The 22,045-nt window shown below is 35.8% G+C and overlaps 1 protein-coding gene and 1 non-coding gene across 6 annotated transcripts in view; both read left to right on the top strand.

Moving 5' to 3' along the window:
- The window catches only part of LOC139114171 (deoxyhypusine synthase-like), a 43,042-nt gene extending 24,445 nt beyond the window's left edge, over nucleotides 1–18,597 (top strand). For all 5 annotated transcript variants that reach the window (XM_070675751.1, XM_070675752.1, XM_070675747.1 and 2 more), the window contains 8 exons: nucleotides 2,607–2,820; nucleotides 3,311–3,481; nucleotides 4,543–4,761; nucleotides 5,291–5,377; nucleotides 5,883–5,988; nucleotides 6,577–6,680; nucleotides 17,395–17,520; nucleotides 17,799–18,597. In XM_070675751.1, coding sequence (XP_070531852.1) covers nucleotides 2,629–2,820; nucleotides 3,311–3,481; nucleotides 4,543–4,761; nucleotides 5,291–5,377; nucleotides 5,883–5,988; nucleotides 6,577–6,680; nucleotides 17,395–17,520; nucleotides 17,799–17,897 — 1,104 coding nt within the window. In that variant the 5' untranslated portion in view covers nucleotides 2,607–2,628 and the 3' untranslated portion in view covers nucleotides 17,898–18,597. The remainder of the gene's footprint in view (nucleotides 1–2,606; nucleotides 2,821–3,310; nucleotides 3,482–4,542; nucleotides 4,762–5,290; nucleotides 5,378–5,882; nucleotides 5,989–6,576; nucleotides 6,681–17,394; nucleotides 17,521–17,798) is intronic.
- On the top strand, nucleotides 3,720–3,909 carry LOC139115048 (U2 spliceosomal RNA). The gene has a single exon (XR_011548028.1). It is a non-coding gene; the product is annotated as a U2 spliceosomal RNA (small nuclear RNA).
- Nucleotides 18,598–22,045: the final 3,448 nt, after the last annotated feature.

Raw genomic sequence — 22,045 nt, 5'->3', positions numbered from 1 at the left:
AATTGTGCAGGACTATCCTGTTGAAAGAAGTCTCCATATCGGGAGAAATTCTCCTGATCAGGGGGTCACTTTCTCTCCGAAAATCCCCCTTTTGGTCTAGTGTGCCTTGCTGAATACTGCGGTACCGTAAACCTCAAGCTGCAGCAGCTAATCAATAGTACCCTTCAGATCAAATGTTGGCCAGTGCTGCTAAGCTGCATTATGCCCCCCCCCCTAATGTTGTGAAGAGACCGTTGCTGTGCACAGTCTCTTCATCAAGACTCTTCATTTCTGTCGAAAGATTACTCACTCATTGCTCCCTCAATGGAGAAACTTTGAGTTGCTCCCTCAATGGATATCACCTTCACTTGCCAATTAAGGTCTCTTGTCCGGGCAGCTGGATGCTCCCCGAAATCAGATAATTAGTGGGAAGTAATGGACGCATGCGAGTGGACCACGACAATGGATTGGAGAAAATTTGAGCAATACAAGTGATGCATGATGGCGGCAATGTGATGTAACACACAAGAGTGACAACCCTCTATACACACACAGCACTAGTTGAGATTGCATATGCTGAAGGTTTCTGGTAGTGTGCAGCATCTCAAAAGATTTTATCTGATTGGTAGATAGTAACTTAAGGAGTCTGAAACTACTATATTACCATTATCACTTTACTAGACTGATGTCTGCACAGAAAATGTGAAAATACACAGGAATGAACCATATGCAATTAAGTCATCAACCCCAACAGACAGTACGTGTTTTTATGATCAACACCTCCAAAGCATAGATGTCCTGTACAATAGTTTGCCTGTATATTGTTGCAAAATATGATATGACAGCCAAAGGGTAAAGAAAAGACTCACAACAGGTAATAAGATGTCCAGAGGTCGTATCCACCTCAAAACCAAAAGTTTTAAATTTTAACTTAAAGCTTTTCCTAAGGAACCTTCAGACAATTCTCTTTAAAAATCAAGTCCTTATTTTATCCAAATCACTCACAAATCATTGATTCTTATGCATTGTCATTTTGTGCCACTTCATAATCTGCAATGATCAGAACAATATTTTACAGTGAAATTCAATCAAGCTGCAAAACTTCATTAACCAAGGTGTTGTTTTAATCAATGTGTATCAGCGATTTTTAGGACATTAACACACTGGGCTTGTCTTGTTTAATCAGCTACACCTCTCAGTTACACATCACACCAGGGCCACTCCACTGTACGCCAGACAGAAAAATATAAACAAATCACCAGACTTTGCAATGTCATGTATGTTTCTTTTTTATTCCTGATGAACAGGTGAGCATGAAAGTTCAGGAAGGTTTTGAAATTAATTGCTCTTGTCCAGTCTTTGTGAATTTTGGGAATTCCTGATTGGACACAATGATAAGTTTTCTGTTGCTAACAATGGTCTAATCATTGCAATCCTAGTTCTTACAAATGAATAGAATGATGAAATACTGTGAGGGAACATTCTCATCACAGTATACCTCAAAAACAGAACGAAAGAGAAAATACTAGTGCTGTTACAACTTTAAAAATACCTTAAAGCTAAAAATAGAAATAATAGTGGAACAATTTGTCTAAATGGTATAAAGGAATTGAGCTACAAGTGATAGAACACATCATGTTTGCGAGTGTTTCAGTGAAAAGGATGCCTTGTAACAAACCGTATTTCTTTTTTTAGAATAGCCATGTTGAAAAGGTTCTTGCGCCATTGAGTCCAATCAGGAACTCCACATTTACAAGATTACATTTACAAATGTATTTTGAACATGTAAGTTTTATATGATGCTGGTCTAGCCGGTCAATTCCGAAAGCTACATGAACCTTCACGCTCACTTGTTCATCACCAATAAAAAAGAAAGATACATGACATTGCAAAGTGTGGTGATTTGTTTATGTTTCTCTGTCTGACATGCATGGAGTGGCCCTGGTGTGTTGTGTAACTGAGAGCATGTAGCTGATTAAAGATGTAAACAAGACCACATCAAGCCCTGCTGTGTTAATGTCCTAAAAATCATACACATCGATTAAAACAACACCTTGGTTAATGAAGTTCTGCAGCTTGATCAAATTTCACTGTAATGTCTGTGTAGATACTGTGCTAGGAAGTGAAAGTACATGCATATGTCTTTGTACATATATCAAATAATAGATGGCACATGAGCTGTAAGATCACTTGTTTGGACAGAAAATTCAAGTGAAAACAATAGGGCTACTGGTCATCTAGTTGTCAGTTGTTGAGAAAAATTGTCATTTAGAAAAATATGTTTAACCCTTTGAATCCCAAAGTCAATTTTTGTCTCTTTTATAAAATATAACTCAGCCATTTTTTTTCAAGTTCCTAACAATTTTTTTTAGATTTTTCTGAAAATTTTGATTAAAAAACTGTAGCCGACATAAAGTGATGTCAGTGTGGTCCAAAATTATCAAATAATTAGGGAAAAATTAATGAAATTGATAAAATGTTGCTTTAAAATTTTGAGTGAAAAATTACCACATTCAAAGGGTTAGTCAAAACTTAAAGTGATGAAAATTTTAAAATGAATAGTTACTTATGCTGATAATGGTGTATTTTATATCCATTTACCATGGTAATGAACTCTTTTTGAACAGAGACAACAACAGGAGTTGCACAATGGCAGGAGCACCATCAAAAGCCACGGAAGCTGTGCTTGTGAAAAGTGCAGAAATGCCAAGAGATTCAGTAAAGGTCAAAGGTTACGACTTCAATGATGGAATTGACTACCATGCTCTGTTGGAAAGCTACAAGACATCGGGTTTTCAAGCCACAAATTTTGGACTAGCAGTTGAAGAAATCAATAAAATGGTATGGTGAATCTTCTAAAAATAATACACATGATCATTATGCAATCAAATTCCTTTTTCTATGCAATCACAGTTGTTGTGTGAAAGCTGTTGATTCATTTTCTCCTTTCTTAACTTAGAACACAAATGTATCCTTCATTTATCATATTTTCTGTCAGTGAATCTGCAACAGCAAAAATTTTGAATACAGGACAATTTAAATACTCAGTAATTTTGTTGTCCTTTTCTTTAATTGAAGAGTATTTTATAATGATTTCTGAGATTACCAAGCAAACAAAAAATCATGTCACACATTTATTTCCCAGCAGCTGAATTTGGGACATGATTATTGTGAACAGTGACTAATCAGTTCACAGTCAAAGTCAACACACAATATGTCTATTTCCTTGTGAATTATATTTAGTATGTGTGTTATAATTGACATGTACCCATAACCAAAGACAGACAGCATCACAAAGTAAAACATTGCCAACCATCTGACTTCTTTTCAGTTACAAAAGAAATCAGAACCATTTGAGGACGAAGAGTCTGCCGATACAAGTGTAGAATTAAATCCTTGTCATCGGCAGAAAACCAATTGCACAATATTCTTAGGTTTCACTTCTAACTTGATATCAGCGGGTGTCAGGGAGACACTGAAATATTTGGTTCAACACAACATGGTAAGTGCGTTAAATCTCTTTATGGAATGTTTTACAGTGTATATGAAATTATAATTGTCGGTGCACGTCAGGTGTCATCAAACACATTTGGTTGCCTGTAAACAATCTTCCCAGCTTTCAAAGGCACATCATCTGCACACAGTGAATACAACACGTAATTACAAACATCTCTACAGACTCCTGGTATGCCATAGGGTCTGGAGAGGTCTCAAGGTGAATAAGATATGCATGATGCATTATCGCTTCTCGGCCTTTTGGCTAAGATCATGTGTGGTATCTGTTCTTATCAGCTTAATATCTGATACGCTGCTCACCGAGCGGCTCAATGTTGGACTGATTTTGGAATTGGGCCGAGGAATAGGGGCTTGCTCCGTCCTGGCCACGGATCGACCCGGTATTGCAGTACCTCCGGGAACGGTCCACCTAAAAAGAAAAAGAAAAAAAAAAGATATGCATGCATACACTCAGTCATCCACATACACATGTACCAGGATGTACCAGGGCCACCCCTCTGTTTTTGGAATAATCTATTCATATGTTAATAACTATACCAAAGAATAAATTTTCACAACAAAGGACTATGCAAAATATTCATTGCTATGTAAATTTGCTGTCCCTGCTGTTTTTTTTCAAGATATGAGAAACACTGTACACTTACACTCGCAGTCACACACATCACCGTCACACAGATTCTTCAACCTCTTCTTGCCATTTTACCACTGTTGTTTCATTGTGATTGCTAGGCTTTCCTTTCCAAGGTTTCCACCCTACTGTTTTCTTATAAAACGCTGTAAGCACAACATCCAAACTATGAATTATCTTTCATATGCATATTTATGGTCTTTATTTTTGTCATGATTTCATTCCAAAAAGGTGATAATGTGTTGACCTGATGCCCTAACTTTTTAATAAACACATATGTAACACCTGGAAGTTCATAACATGTCTCATTTCTGAATTGTGCATGTAGATACGACACTACAGAGAAACAGCCGGATTGTTTTCAATTTTCATGATGGAAAAGTTGAACAATAATAATATATCCCATCTCTCTACCTTAGGTTGACTGTATAGTTACTACAGCAGGAGGCGTTGAAGAAGACCTTATAAAATGCCTGGCACCGACGTATCTTGGTGATTTCAGTCTTTCCGGCAGAAAACTCCGAGACCAAGGAATAAATAGGATAGGGAACTTACTGGTGCCAAACGACAACTACTGTAAATTTGAGGACTGGATATTTCCAATCTTGGACCAGATGGTACTTGAGCAGAAAACTCAGGTAGGTGTGAAGATCAGAATCATTTTAGAAATATTTGTGAGAATATGATACCAATGTATATGGTTGCAGGAAACTTTATTGTTCTTGATTAGCAATGATATCAGCAGTGACAGTGTTTTTCTTGCAAGATTAAAATTCATTATCGTGCTGTACATGAGCAACACTGCAGAATGAATCTGAGTGTTTGGTGCCACCAAGTGTCAGAAAGGGGAGATGAAGTTCACCAGAACGAGAAAGTTACATTATTAAACAATCTTTAAAGCAAACTTTGCACAACATAATTTACAAGGCTGCGCTTCATAAATTATGGAGTAAAGTTTGCGTGAGTCCATTATGGGCCAGGAGAGTACATTATTGCTATTATTTTGTAGTTTTGGGTATACCAGTGAATTTATAGATGTAGAACACATCTTAAGCCAAAATGCTAGATAATCAGATACAGTATCAGTAATAATCTGAAGGTATGACATCACAAAATTCACTGGTATTGACAAAGCTATAATGTTTATTTTTTTGTTTTCGTAAACAGGGTGAACACTGGACACCATCCAAGATGATTGCAAGGCTAGGTAAAGAAATTGACAACCCTGATTCAGTTTACTATTGGGCATACAAGGTAAAAACATCACTTCTGGTTTTAAATATTCAAGCTTCCCAAAAGATTATATACATATGCTACACATACCTACTTCAAAATGTCAGGTTGATTCCAGGCAGTGAGGAACGCAAGAAGTATCCAAATTTAAACCATGGCCTCTACTGGTAACAGGACATCAATTCTTTCAATTCTTTTCTGTCAAATGATGTCATATCCGGTCATGTGCGGGTTCAACTTTCCAGCTGACGGGCAACGTGCGCATACCACATGCACTACACTGTATAGACAATGACATTGTTGCTTTGCCTTTCACTCAGTAACGATAATATTGTGGGACACCTCTAGATCATGTGATTGATATTAAAGAATCAGTTTCAATGTGTAATGTGTCTATTGAGTATCAACCCTTTTGCCACCATGGTTTTGCCCAAACCCATTGTCATCAATGGTGATCATAGACCTGTTTACAGGGAATTCAGGGTGAATAGGTTAAATGATAGGTTTCTTCTGTTGTGAACCTTAGAACAACATACCAGTGTTCAGCCCTGCCCTGACAGATGGCTCTATCGGCGACATGATCTACTTCCATTCGTACAAAAATCCTGGGTTAGTTCTGGACATAGTTGAAGGTAAGTGTGTTATTGCAGAGGTGGATTATCCCAGATTTGATTTAGAATGAACATTCTAATCATCTTTCAAAGGCATGCTTGGAGTTTGTAAGTGCCGCGTGTTTGTACACTTCATGTTAGATATTACTCTGAAAGCTAACAGAGGTTCGTTACGTCAACCAAGCCTTTAGATATTTCTACTCTGTGGATAAAGTTTCCCAGTGACTAACATCCTTTTTGTCCAAATGAACCCTTATCCTGCGAGGCCTATCGCATATCTATCTGCCAAGTTACAAAAGAGCTGTAGAGCTGTATTGAGCCAAAACCTGTACACATTTTCACCTTCTTGGCAGGTTTAGTCAGTAAGAATCATGTTTGCAACATCTCTGTTTTCAAAAGCCTTCAAATATTCAAGTCTCTGTCCCAATGCAACATACAGGACATGGTATGCCTCACCGGTTTTAAGCAACTTGACCTGGTGGTGACATATGAACTTGGCAGGATAAAAATATAAGGGTTGAACATTCTTGAAAATGCATCCGACACTGTTACAAACTGTGTAGTTGATGTGAAAATTTACAATGCCATCCCATTTACTTTCTTTTTCAGATATTCGTAGAATGAACAGCCAAGCAGTGTATGCGGCCCACACTGGGATGATAATCCTGGGTGGGGGCTTAATGAAACATCATATATGTAATGCAAACCTCATGGTGAGTCCATCAACTTGGCGTGGAGTGGTTAAGACTCTCTGCCAATCACAATTTGATACCCCAGCTTTTACATGAGGATAAAAGAATTTATGAACAATGCTCTTTAGTTTGCCCATTGGGATCAGTGTGTTTTATACCAGTGTATTGGGTAGTTTTGTTCTGTGAGGGGAAGAGGATGCAAGGCTGTTCATAATGGAGGGATATTATTTGGTTCTGTGCTCTTCATGTATTACAGTCTCAGTGATGTAGTTTAGGTTCTTACTGTATCGGGTCAAAAAAAGTTTTTTGTGTAAGTCTTGGAACTGTTGATATAATGACTTTGAAAGTACAGAAGAGAAACACGCTCCGCTGATGTAGCTGCCCATATTTATGCTTCAAAGAACCGTTTTAAAATGATTAGAAAACCATGATACAATATTCACCAACAACTTTATCCTGAACTTAACCTTGGAAGGTGGTAAATGAGACACTGTTGTGTTTGTAATGCATGAATGCATAACACTTGATGTCAAATTAAACAGTACATCCATATTAACTGCCCATGAGGGTAACATCATACTTTGTTGCCAGAGGGCCTGAGAGTCACCCAAAATAGTCTGTTTCTCAAGGTCGTAGGCTGAGAAAAACGGATTGAGGGAACGCAAATGTATGCTGTTACCAAAATATGGCCAGATGTCCGTTGCAGTTTTATCTGTAGGACCAAATAGGCCGTGGGCTAGAGGGGGTCTACGTGCACCCCCCACACAGGATAACAAACCTGTATTTTTCAGAAGCCTTGGGATCCCTAGAATACGAAATGGAATTTTAACAGAAAAAATATAGGGATGGAATAGCTGTTATGGTCATGTTTTGAAGGGTACCGCAAAATAACGATTTTCCAAGCCAAATGCATTTTCGTCAAATCTGTCTTCTTGTAAGTCATGTGCTGAGCTCATTTTTTAACGTAACCTCACTTGTTTGGTATCATTAGAAAGGGAATTTATTCTTCTTTAAGATGACATATTGCACTATGCAATATCTTCTACAGTTTTTGTCAAATATAACCAAAACTTACCCCTTACCCCAAAATTTAACATTGCAAATTACAGTAAATCTCAAATTCTACCAATTTTTTAGCTAGGCATAATAAAAAATGCAATGTTTTGTCTGAAATCTGTTTTATTTGATACAGGAACATGTCAGAAATATGAAAGAGACTTTTAACAGAAAAAATATTGGGAATCTACAGCTGTAACAGTCATATTTTGAAGGGTACCGCAAAATCACAGTGTTGCAGATTTGCATGCATTTTTGTTAAATTTGTCTTCTTATAAGTTATCTGCTGAGCTTGTTTTTGAATATAACCTGGCTTGTTAGGTATCATTAGAAAGATAATTTACTAATCTTCAGAATGATATATTGTAACATGCAATATCTTCTATAGTTTTCATGATATATAACCAAAACTTACCCCTTACCCCAAAGTTTACATTGAAAATTGCAGTCAAAGCTAAAACCAAATTCTACAATTTTTTTAACTTGACACAAAAACTCTGGCCGTTTTTGCTATTAAATCTGTTTTATTTGGTACAGGGACATGTGAGAAATATGAAATAGACTTTTAACAGAAACAATATTGGGAATCTACAGCTGTAACAGTCATATTTTGAAGGGTACTGCAAAATAACAGCGTTGCAGATTTGCATGCATTTTTGTTAAAACTGTCTTCCTGTAAGTTATCTGCTGAGCTTGTTTTTGAATATAACCTGGCTTGTTAGGTATCATTAGAAAGATAATTTACTAATCTTCAGAATGACATATTGTTACATGCAATATCTTCTATAGTTTTCATGATATATAACCAAAACTTACCCCATACCCCAAAGTTTACATTGAAAATTGCAGTCAAAGCTAAAACCAAATTCTACAATTTTTTTTAGCTTGACACAAAAACTCTGGCCGTTTTTGCTATTAAATCTATTTTATTTGGTACAGGGACATGTGAGAAATATGAAATAGACTTTTAACAGAAACAATATTGGGAATCTACAGCTGTAACAGTCATATTTTGAAGGGTACCGCAAAATAACAGCGTTGCAGATTTGCATGCATTTTTGTTAAAACTGTCTTCCTGTAAGTTATCTGCTGAGCTTGTTTTTGAATATAACCTGGCTTGTTAGGTATCATTAGAAAGATAATTTACTAATCTTTGAAATGACATATTGTAACATGCAATATCTTCTATTGTTTTCATGATATATAACCAAAATCTACCCCATTCCCCAAAGTTTACATTGAACATTTCTGTCATAGCTAAAACCAGATTCTACAATTTTTTAAGCTTGACACAAAAACTCTGGCCTTTTTTGCTATTAAATCTATTTTATTTGGTACAGGGACATGTCAGAAATATGAAATAGACTTTTAACAGAAAAAATATTGGGAATCTACAGCTGTAACAGTCATATTTTGAAGGGTACCGCAAAATCACAGTATTGCAGATTTGCATGCATTTTTGTTAAATTTGTCTTTATAAGTTATCTACTGAGCTTGTTTTTGAATATAACCTGGCTTGTTAGGTATCATTAGAAAGATAATTTACTAATCTTCAGAATGACATATTGTAACATGCAATATCTTCTATAGTTTTCATGATATATAACCAAAACTTACCCCTTACCCCAAAGTTTACATTGAAAATTTCAGTCATAGCTAAAACCAAATTCTACCATTTTTTTACGTAGACATATAAAATCTGCCCATTTTTGCTATTAAATCTGTTGTATTTGGTACAGGAACATGTCAGAAATATGAAATAGACTTTTAACAGAAAATATATTGGGACTCTACAGCTGTAACAGTCATATTTTGAAGGGTCTCGCAAAATCACAGTATTGAAAACTCGCTTGCTTTTTTGTTAAATCTGTCTTCTTATAAGTCATCTGCTGAGCTTGATTTTTGACATAACCTGGCTTGTTAGGTATCAATAGAAAGGTAATTTACTAGTTTTTAAAATGACATATTGTAATATGGAATGTCTTGTTTAGGTTTCATGAAATAGGACCAAAGCTTACCCCATACCCCAAGGTTTACACAGCAAATTACCGCAAATCTGAAACTCTACCTTTTTTTACAATTTATTAACTTTACATACCAAAGGCAATGCTTGTATGCAATCTATGAAATCTGTGTTTTTGTTAAAAAAGTATGTTACAAATATGAAATTAACTTTTAACAGGAACATAATATGATTTTGTAGCCTTTTGGATCATATTTGGAAGGGTACCCAGGTATCAAGGCAAATTTGCCGAAACACATACATTTGCAATATATGAGTGCCCCCTCCAAAAATGATCCAAGTGGCTACTAAATTGTATCATCTTCCTGTTAAAAGTTAATTTTATACTTGTAACACACTTTTGTAACAAATAAATCAGATTTTAAATAAGAATTGCCTTTTGTATTATGTGCAGCAATAAATGGTAGAATTAAGATGAGTCTTAATTGCGATTTGAACTTTTTGGGTATGGGGTAAAGTTTGACCATATTCCAGGAAAACTATGAATGACATTGTATATTACAATATGTCATCTTAAAGAAGAATAAATTACCCTACTAATGATACCTCACAAGCCAGGTTGTGTCACAAAATAAGTTCAGCAGATGACTTACAAGAAGAAGAATTTAACAAAAAAGGTGCCAGTTTGCGGTACTGCGATTTTGCATTTCCCTTCAAAATATGGCTGTTACAACTATACAGTCCAAATATTTTTTCTGTTAAAAGTCTATTTCACATTTCTGATATGACCCAGTACCATATACAACAGATCTAATACCGAAACACAGCTATTTTTATCATGTCTAGCTAAACATTCACGGAAATTGATCACGTTATCTATGACAGTACTTTCAATATAAACCTTGGGGTATGGGGTACGTTTTGGTCATATTCCATGAAAACTATACAAGATATTGCCTGTTACAATATTTCATTGTAAATACCAGTTAATTACCTTTCCAATGATACTAAACAAACCCGGTTATAATCAATAACAAGCTCAGTAGACGACTTATAAGATGACAGATTTAACAAAAACGCATGCGAATCAGGAATATTGAGATTTTGCTGTACCCTTAAAAATACAGCTGTTACAGCTATAGAATCCCAATATTTTTCTGTTAAAAGTTCATTTCATATTTCTGATATGGCCAAGTACAAAATAAAACAGATTTCATACAAAAAATTGCCTAATTTTTTATGTCTGCGTAAAAAATTGCTTGAATTTGACATTAGCTATGACAGTAGTTTTCGATGTAAATTTTGGGGTATGGGGTAAGTTTTGGTCATATTTCATAAAAATCTGTACAAGATATTGCATGTTACAATATGTCATTTTAAAGACTAGTAAATAATCTTACTAATGATACCTAACAACTTACATTATATTCTATAAGAAGCTCAGCAGATGACTTACAAGACGATAGATTCAACAAAAATGCACGCAAGTCAGGAATACTGAGATTTTGCTGTACCCTTCAAAATCTGACTGTTAACTACAGAATTCCAATCTTTTTTCTGTTAAAAGTCTATTTTATATTTTTGACATGACCCATTACCGAATGAAATAGATTTCATACAAATAAATGCCTGATTTTATATGTCTAGGTAAAGAAAATGGTAGAATTTGATTTTAGCTATGACTGCAATTTTCAATGTAAATTTTGGGGTATGGGGTAAGTTTTGGTCATATTTCATGAAAAGTATGCAATATATTACATTTTACAATATGTCATTTTAAAGATTAGTAAATTATCTTTCTAATGATACCTAACAAGCCAGGTTATATTCAAAAACAGACTCAACAGATGACTTATAAAAAGACAGATTTAACAAAAATGCATGCAAATCTGCAACACTGATATTTTGCGGTACCCTTCAAAATATGACCGCTACAGTTGTAGAGTCCTAATATTTTTTCTGTTAAAAGTCTATTTCATATTTCTGACATGTCCCTGTACCAAATAAAACAGATTTAATAGCAAAAACGGCCAGAGTTTTTGTTTCTAGCTAAAAAATTTGTAGAATTTGGTTTTAGCTATGACTGAAATTTTCAATGTAAACTTTGGGGTATGGGGTAGGTTTTGGTTATATATCATGAAAACTATAGAAGATATTGCATGTTACAATATGTCATTTTAAAGACTAGTACATTATCTTTGTAATGATACCTAACAAGCCAGGTTATATTCAAAAACAAGCTCAGCAGATAACTTATAAGAAGACAAATTTAACAAAAATGCATGCAAATCTGCAACACTGTGATTTTGCGGTACCCTTCAAAATATGACTGTTACAGCTGTAGATTCCCAATATTGTTTCTGTTAAAAGTCTATTTCATATTTCTGACATGTCCCTGTACCAAATAAAACAGATTTAATAGCAAAAACGGCCAGAGTTTTTGTGTCAAGTTAAAAAAATTGTAGAATTTGGTTTTAGCTATGACTGAAATTTTCAAAGTAAACTTTGGGGTATGGGGTAAGTTTTGGTTATATATCATGAAAACTATAGAAGATATTGCATGTTACAATATGTCATTCTGAAGATTAGTGAATTATCTTTCTAATGATACCTAACAAGCCAGGTTATATTCAAAAACAAGCTCAGCAGATAACTTACAGGAAGACAGTTTTAACAAAAATGCATGCAAATCTGCTACACTGTTATTTTGCGGTACCCTTCAAAATATGACTGTTACAGCTGTAGATTCCCAATATTTTTCTGTTAAAAGTCTATTTCATATTTCTGACATGTTCCTGTATCAAATAAAACAGATTTCAGACAAAACATTGCATTTTTTATTATGCCTAGCTAAAAAATTGGTAGAATTTGAGATTTACTGTAATTTGCAATGTTAAATTTTGGGGTAAGGGGTAAGTTTTGGTTATATTTGACAAAAACTGTAGAAGATATTGCATAGTGCAATATGTCATCTTAAAGAAGAATAAATTCCCTTTCTAATGATACCAAACAAGTGAGGTTATGTTAACAAATGAGCTCAGCACATGACTTACAAGAAGACAGATTTGACGAAAATGCATTTGGCTTGGAAAATCGTGATTTTGCGGTACCCTTCAAAACATGACCATAACAGCTATTCCATCCCTATATTTTTTCTGTTAAAATTCCATTTCGTATTCTAGGGATCCCAAGGCTTCTGAAAAATACAGGTTTGTTATCCTGTGTGGGGGGTGCACGTAGACCCCCTCTAGCCCACGGACTAAAAGCTTTGTGTTTGTTGAGCATTGGTCACTTTGAATGAAGAACTCTAAACACTTACCTCATTAGCTCCGCTGTCAGCGACGCGGAGCTTATCAAATAGGTTGATTTTCCGTGTCGTCCGTCGTCGTCCGTCGTCCGTCGTCCGTCGTCGTCGTCGTCGTCCGTCAACAATTGCCTTCTCCTCTGAAACTGCAAGTCCAATTGCTTTGAAATTTTATATGCAGTTCACTTGTGGTGACTACACTTAAGTTTGTTCAAGTCGTGGTGAAATTTGCATATTTGTATTTTTGGGGCAATTTTTGGTGTTTTTGGTAAAAAAATCTTCTTCTCTGAAACCGCTTGTCCGATTGCTTTGAAATTTGATATGCAGTTTACTTAGGGTGACTTCAGTCAGATTTGTTCAAATCGTGGTGAAATTTGCATATTTGTATTTTTAAGGCAATTTTTGTCATTTTTGGTAAAAAAATCTTTAAAAATCTTCTTCTTCAAAACTACCAGTCAGATAGCTTTGATATTTGGTACATATGTCCCTAGGGATGATCTACTTCAGATTTGTTCAAATTGTGCAGAAATATGCAAATTTGCATTTTAAGGCAATTTTTGCCACTTTTGGTCAAAAAATGTATTTCTCAAAAAGTACTGGTCTAATAGTTTTGAAATTTGGTATACAGGTTTCTATAGATGAACTGAGTAATATATATTGAATTTCTGATGAAATCTGAAATTTTGTATTTTTGGGGCTATTTTCGCCATTTTTGGTCAAAAAATGTGTATTTCCAAAACTATTTATCTGATAGCTTTGAAATTTGGTATACAGGTTCCTACAGATAAACTACATGATATTTATTGAAATTGTGATGAAATCTACAATTTTGTATTTTTGGGGCAATTTTTGCCATTTTTGGTCAAAAAATGTTTTCTCAAAAATTAGTGGTCTGATAGCTTTGAAATTTGGTATACAGGTTTCTACAGATGAGTTCAGTAATATATAATGAATTTCTGATGAAATCTGTAATTTTGAATTTTTGGGGCAATTTTTCCCATTTTTGGTCAAAAATGTGTTTCTCAAAAAAAGTACTGGTCTAACAGCTTTGAAATTTGGTATACAGGTTTCTATAGATGAAGTTATGAACTAAATTTGATCTCTTGAAATTATGATGAAATCTGCAATTTCATTTTTTGGGGCAATTGTTGCCATCTTTGGTCAGAAAATTTTATTCTCAAAAAACTACTCATCAGATAGCTTTGGTTGACATGTTCTTAGGGATGATCCGATGTGATATATTCAAAGTATGATGAAATCTTCAATTGTGTATTTTTGCAGCTATTTTAGCCACTTTTTTCTGGCCTCTGCATTGAGCTATCAAAGATTTCCACCTTCCTAATCAACATGTGTAAAAAATAGTTATTCTCTACATAAACACAGCGGAGCTATATCGGCCGCTAGGTCGCTTGTTTACTTCTGTCTTGGTTTCTAAACAAACTACAATATCGTATCTTAAACTTATTTCATTATATCTGTTGAAAGCAGTTTTACAGTCAATCATCTCAATCCATTGTTATTGTTTTCATCAAAAAATTATTGATGTCTTTCTGTTGCTTTTTCCTGTAATCTTTAATTTCTGTGCTCATAATTTTTACCTCCCATTTGCCATACATATATGGCAATGGGAGGTTATATGGTTGAAAAAAGTCTGTATGTGAGATGTCTGTCTGTATGTATGTATGTATGTATGTATGTATGTATGTATGTATGGATGTCTGTCCGTCCAACGCAAAAACTCAAAAACTGCTGCACGTATTGAGCTGATTTTTGGTGTAGTGATGCCATATATGATGTAGATGTGCCGTTGTTAAAATGAACTTTTTAGTCTCATGGATATGCAAATGAGGTAGAAAAAAAGCGAAAATGGTCAAAAATCAATAACTCAGGAACTACTCATCTGATCATTGTTATATTTGGGTTTTAGGTACCTTAGGCCCAACTCATTTAAACTTATAGATTTGATGTCAATATTTGATGCTTTCTATTTTTAATGATTTTTTTTTTCTTTTTTTGCCATTTTAGTAAAAAATCTTTTCCTCTTAAACCAATGGTTGGATCGCTTTAAAATTTGGCGTGCAGGTACCTTGTCAAAACTCAAAATAGAATTCATCAAAATTATGGCACAATTTGCATATTTGTATTTTTGGGCAATTTTTGCCATTTTTGGTTAAAAAAATCTTCTTTGAAACTGTGTATGCCATTACTTTCTAATTGGGTGTTCAGGTTCCTAGGAGTGACCTGAAGATGACTCTGTGAACTCAAGCTGAAATTTGCAAATTTTGTGGTACTTTTTGTCATGCTTTCAAATTTGGTACATAGGTGAAATGTAGTAGGTCATTCATTCAAAGTCAAGTACTGCTTGTGTGAATGAGCAGATTATGATTCTGCTGTTCCAGGCTGAGGTGCTATTTATAGGAATGATGCAATGTTAGACGGTAATTGTAACTCTTGTACTGTATAAACCCTATCAATTCACCCAGAAAAAAATAATTAATATGATTTTAAATAATTGAATTAATGAGGATATCAACAAAGCCAAAATAATTTTAGTGTAGAATTATTAGAATGTTCAACTTTTTTGACAGTTCATGGTGAAATGCTTACCATCTTGGAGGATTAAAACGTGTAAAGGCAACTTTCCTGAATCCCAACTTTGACATATTCTGAACCGTCATTTATTGTGCTCTGAATGTTATTTAAAAGAAATTGCTCATAATAGTTTGTCATGATAGGTTGGTCAAAAAATAGAGATAGAGAAAGTTCCAATTTCCATTTATGGTTGACTTGGTAAGGATAAAATAAAATTACTTTTTGAGGAAAAAAATAGAGTTATCAATTAAAAGAGTGGTCAAAGTGATAGGGTTTTTATGGTAAAGCTGGACTGTAAGATTCCTCATGTGCTATTTATAGCAATTATGCAATCTTTGTAAACAGTACAATGAAAGTGTTACATGATTCCTTATAATGCTTTCGATGACCTTGAACTTCTTAAGTTGCAAACATTTGTCTCTTCTGTGTGCTTTCTCTTCAAGTACTTACAGGCTCAACTTATTCAACAGAACTTACTAGCAATGTTAATTTGAAAGTTAAAATGTGCTTGGTTAATAGGATGAAATACTGATAAAGATAACCAGCTGAAGATTTTTTATAACCTGACAGATATGCTGTTTTTTATGACGTAAATGTTGATAAGCAAGTCTTGTTTACTTTAATTAGAATATAATTAACTCTCATTTATATTATTATAAGCAGTAGTATCAAAATAATCGCAATCATACCAATCCATAATCCAATAACACTAGGTCAAAATTTGTAAGACAATAGTTGTAAACATAGACACAAAACAGCACAGAACAGACAGTAAATAGACGGTACACAAACAAAGTCAAATTCATGAAAGAAAGATATATGGACCTCTGGCCAAAAGACCAAGAAGTGATGTCAGGTGTTTCGAAAATAGTAAGCGCATCAAGTTGATCAAGCTAATATTGACAAGTTGGTCGGCTGTTGGAGGTTAAAAGCTGTAAAAATAAATGTATGCATGTATGCATGTCTATCTGTTTGTCTGTCTGTCTGTCTGTAGATCCGCATTTTTTGGAGGGTCTATGGTCTGTCTGTATGTATGTATGTATGTATGTATGTATGTATGTATGTTAGTTATTATGTGCGGATGTATGTCTGTCAACATTAAAAACTCCTAAATCGCAGCACCTACCATCTTAGTATTTGGTGGACAGGTGCATCGAGGGGTGGAGATGTGAATTTGTTGAAATAAACATGTCAAAGTCAAAAATATGCAAATGAAGGGGGGAAAAGGAAAAATCCTGCAAATTGCTAAAACTTTGTAACCACTGGCCAGATTTGGTTGAAACTTGGTATGCAGGCTACATTTCTTCAAATTGTGGTGAAATTTTGAAAGTTGTATTTTTTGGGTGATTTTCCCGTTTTTAGTCAAAAAATCTTTTCTGAAAGCACTCATCCCATTGCCTTGAAAACTTGTATGTATGATCCTAGGGTTGACCTTTGTCAGATTTGTTCAAATTGTGGTGAAATTTTCATATTTGTATTTTTGGGGCAATTTTTCCCATTTTTTGTCAAAAAATCATTTTTTCCCAAAGTATTTGTTGGATTGCTGTAAAACATGATAGTCTTGATCCTAGGGTTGTTTTCTGTCAGACGTGTAAAAGTCATTATGAGATGAAGCATTTCATATTGCTGGGGTATAAGATTAATTTGGACTTGCAATGGAATTTTCTTAGTCAGCCTGTAAGAATGCAATGTCATGTGTGTACTAGTAGTTAGAATCGCTGCAAAATGGGAGGACAGTGTCATTGACACTATTTTTTAAGTACTTATTTCATACAAGTTTGAAATCGCCTCATACAATCTGTTGTGTGTTTTTTTCACAGAGGAACGGTGCAGACTATGCAGTCTATATCAACACTGCCAATGAATTTGATGGTTCTGACTCAGGTGCCAGACCCGATGAAGCCATCTCCTGGGGTAAAATCAAGAAAACTGCCTCCCCTGTCAAGGTCTGCAAAAAGAAATTGTGTCTGCATGTTCATGTATTTGTTGTTTGTTTGTTTGTTAATTTATTCATTCATTCATTAAGCCAAATGGCACAAAGCTATATGAAGTACGGTACTATAGCTAAACTGTCATGTTCTCAATGTTCACTTCTGTGTTTCAAAGCTGTACTGCAAAGGATGTAGCAAGTGAACTTTAGATGTGTTGTTGAATGTGTAGGATGAGTAAAATCTCAAAAGTAACTCAGACTGAAGTTTTTTTTCCCCATTTTTCTACCTCACAGGTGTATGCAGATGCAACACTGGTGTTCCCATTGATCGTGGCCGAGACATTTGCCAGGAATTTCAGACAAACTCCGGTTAAGGAAAATTCCATTGATTGATCATTTAGGGAAGAAAATTGCAGGGAAAACTGCTGCATGGACACACCTTGTGCATATACAAGTAACTACATGAATGGAACTGACTGAGTGCTGGACAGGAAATACAGTAACAGACACTCAGACCTGTCTGTAAACATTGTAGTGCTCACTAAATAAAGTATATGCTGCACAGAACAGTCGTCATAAAACACAAACTCTGAAGGGAATTTACCCAATTCTGAAATTTTACTGAAAAGAATCTCAACTTCACATTGTACTTGTCACACTCTTTTATATGTGCCTCGTCTTTCTATTTATGCTGTGCACTCAAAACTATGTAAGTGTAGGATAGAAGCACTTGCATGATTTATCAGTGAAGTGCGCCCTCGTAATTTACATTGATAAATCTTCTGTTTTTATAAACCAGGCGTGTGGAACAATTTTCTTGTGCTTTGTGTCCTCCTGATTCAAAATGCAGTTTTATCTTGTTGTGTGAAAATGTGCATTATTCTGCTTTTACGTCAATACAATTTTATTTCAACAACTTTGCTAGGGCTAGCTTGTTTTGCACATTGTGACAGAAATGAATGTAGTATCAAATTATCAGATGCCATAGACACTTGATTGTCGGAGCATATACTGAGGCAAGAGTAATTGTTTCATGTCCCCTTGCGTATAGGTTTTTGTGTGTTCATTAAAAAGAAAGTGTATTTGAATAGAATTTTATGCCTACAAATCTTTTTCTACAAAGCTTTTAGAATGAACTTTAAGGTAGTATGCACCTTAAAAGTGAAAGACTGAAAAACTTTTGCTAAAACTTTCCTCGGTGAAACTTACAACCATTCTCTTACCAAATCAATCATAAAAAACGAGGGTCACCGTGCAATGTTTAGAACTAGCAAAACAAATTACCCAATATTTGACATTCAAAATGGCTGCCATTCCTGTGTTAACTCTATGGGGGAAAATTAAATTTTGGGTTTTCGAAAAACTAAGACAGTGAAAGTTTTTCTTTCTCCAATAGCTTTAAAATGAGCCCCCTCCCCAAGTGGTAGGTCAGAAAAGAATTGTGGAAATTTGTACTTCGTGAGTCTGACTATATCTGTTCCCAAGGTGCATTCTATCTTAAACAATCTGCAGAATGTCATATTGTAGTGTAAATTACATGGTGAAAAAGAAGTTTAATGCTTTGATTCTTGAATGGCCACTCGTATCACATGGAAAAATTAATAATGTTAAACTTACTTGTGTAAATTTTTTTGTGTGTGAGTTTGAAACGCTTATCTGCTTATTTCCCAAATGTTGAGGGGATGCAAACAATGAATTCAATTACTCTGGCCCTATGGTAATTTTCTTTGTTCGAGAATTACACTGTAACATGACCAGAATTCGATCAATATTGCTACAAACGAAGTGTAGTTATAAAGACTTGTTTCCATTTGTCTTCTTCGGACGTGATTTGCTTTGCCGTCGCGAGGAGACATTGCTCGCCTGTTATGAAGCGTGATCTTTCTGCTATCTTGCAAGTTTGGCTCGTCGGGAAAGGGCGCCCTCAATCGGGCAAGACTTAGTCAATCCAAAACTTTGCGCCAATGACGTGCGCGCGCGTGCCGAGATGAAGTCGACTGAAGTGAACATTATCGAAACCATGAACATTTTCTTCGTGGTAAAGGGAACTACAAAAATAAAATAATGATGCTCCTCCTATCTCACAAAGAAAAATACGAAAAACATGCTTCACCTAACTCAAGTTCCACTTGTCTCTCCACGCACGTGATTAGAGATAAGCTTAAAGAACCCCTCGGAGACTCCCGGGAAATTCGATTATGTGACGTAAACAAATGCGGAGAATTTTTCGTCAACTCGATGACAGGCATGATCGACGAGGACTGAAGAAATGCAACCGTGTGAAATGTTGCCGTAAAGTTATATTTATATGGTGATTTTCCTCATAGCTATGGAGCTGATAACCGTTGGTTGTCCTCCGATAGTGTCCTCTATAATCGCTGTCATTACAATTGGCCTTGCGTCATGTATGGCACCGCTGCCGTGGTTCGTGCGCGATCGCTATCGCCCACTTCGTACGATCTACTACATATGCCGCATCGTGCTGTACGTGTACATAGGGTTCCACTACGTCTGGGTTCCGCTGAACCGTCGGATGGCGGCGGCTGTGTCTTGGATCTCCGACCTGCCCAAAGAAGAGAATGACCGCATCTACTACGTCTTCTCGCTCTTACTAGCGGAGATCCCCTTCGTGTACGTTTTGATGCATCTCAGCGGCGACCAGATCGAACACCGTAGCCTGACCAACTTGGCTGAGAAACTGAAACAGCATCTCGACGACATGCGCCACGGCACCGACACCGTTAAGAAGAGCGCCGCCGCTAGCGCTGATAGACAACTGGCCATGAAGTCCGTCTCAACTCTGACAGAGAGCCCTTCCCGACAACTTCAGCACGAAGTAAAAAAAGAGAAAGTTTACGACCTGCGCTCACGGGAGTGGCCGTACCATCTTCGCTCTCACGACGACATCATATACCAACGAATCTGTGCCAAGAAGTGTACCTGCAGACACAGACGGATGCCGCTCGCGCTTCGGCGCATACTTTATTAAAGTCAACGGCTGCGAACACCATGCCACGAACTTCACCGGAAAAAAAAATAACGTCAAGATATAGACTTGTAGGTGAAGATTATTCCAACCAGTTTATCTGTGGCTATACATGTTAACAACGCAATTATTTTAACCAGAGCAACTGATATTTGTGTAGGTTGAATCTCACAAAATCAGAGATTCTCCAAATAGTAAGATCTGTTTATCAAGTTGCAAAATAAAACACAAAGATATGTTCGCACTAGAGATGGTTGTTCAAAGTCGTCTTTTTCTGAAACATTAAACTCTCGCATGCCACAGGTTTATTGCGAGACCCCGTTATTCCTAGGACTGAAGGAAGACATTTCATCACAAGTCTCGGAGTTTCAAGTCGGACAAATAGGTCGGCTATTTCTGGGATTTTTGTTTGTTTGGTATTTTTTATCTTTAGACGTTTTGAGGGTTATCAGAATATACGTCTTCCGAGTCCCTCTATAAATTTTCATCCCTTTCCCCGCGCAAAATCTGGCCCTGCACCCTTGTAAAGTTTTAATCAAGAATATGTAAGGCTTGACAAAACTCCCTTCGGTAACTATAAAATACAGTGTCTGCATACAACGCAAATGTAAGTTGGTAAAAGCAGCGCCGTTTCACAGGTTATAATTGCAAATGAAAATTTCAGTCACGTGAGATTGAAAGGAGAGCTTTTATATCAATCTGTAAAGTACCTCTTTGGATGCAAAGTGTGATGTAAACTGACCTTTCCTGAGTGTGCGTCAAATGCGAGCTTCTCGTGTTGCCAACATTTTATGATCAACTTAAGTTGCCGAAGACTGTATCATTTCCAAATGATATTTGTTTTCCAGAAATGTACACTTGTGATGGTCAAAATTTTGAAAAAAAATAATCAGTAAGCTAGCTGCGCTTCCCAAAGCCTCTCACCCAAATTCCCTGTGACAAGGTCCACACTCACCATTGATAACAGTGGGTTTTGGCCAAACTATGGTTGTGAAAGGGTTATGATTTTTCCTTCGAGCCTGTAGTAGCTCAGAAGAATAGCTTGGGGTCAGTGCACCACATTAATTTTACTGAGGTCTTGTCAATCGAGTCTTTCTTGGAGAGCAGTGCAACTTTATTAAACTATACCAATTAAATCATGTGATTTTACATTTTTTTTATTTGAATTTCGTTTCACTGATAGGTAGGCGCCGACCGATCGGGTATATACGTTTCTGACGATAACCACGCACCCCCGCCCTCCCCTCCACATATACACCTATGCGCTTTAAACGACCTAAAGTTCACCGTCACAAAAAATTGTATCGAATAATTAGTTTACTGCTCTACCATAATTCGCTATGTCAACGTCTCATTTTCATTGTTATAAAAAACTTTCTTTTGTCTTGTAGAAGTAGTTCTAAACTCTGTCCAGTCAAATTGAGGCTAAAGATTAGATTAGCAGTGGATCCGAAAATGTGATGCGATGCTGGTTTTCTGACGGGTTTTCGATGTCTTAGGCCTATACACGCTAATTTTTTTACTTCCACAACTTTGTAAAAACAATACAACGTAC

Source organism: Ptychodera flava, chromosome 16 (genome assembly GCF_041260155.1).
Source record: "Ptychodera flava strain L36383 chromosome 16, AS_Pfla_20210202, whole genome shotgun sequence".
Classification (NCBI taxonomy): Eukaryota; Metazoa; Hemichordata; class Enteropneusta; family Ptychoderidae; genus Ptychodera; species Ptychodera flava.
Note: the sequence above shows the minus strand (reverse complement) of the source record. Positions and strands in the feature narration are given on the sequence as shown.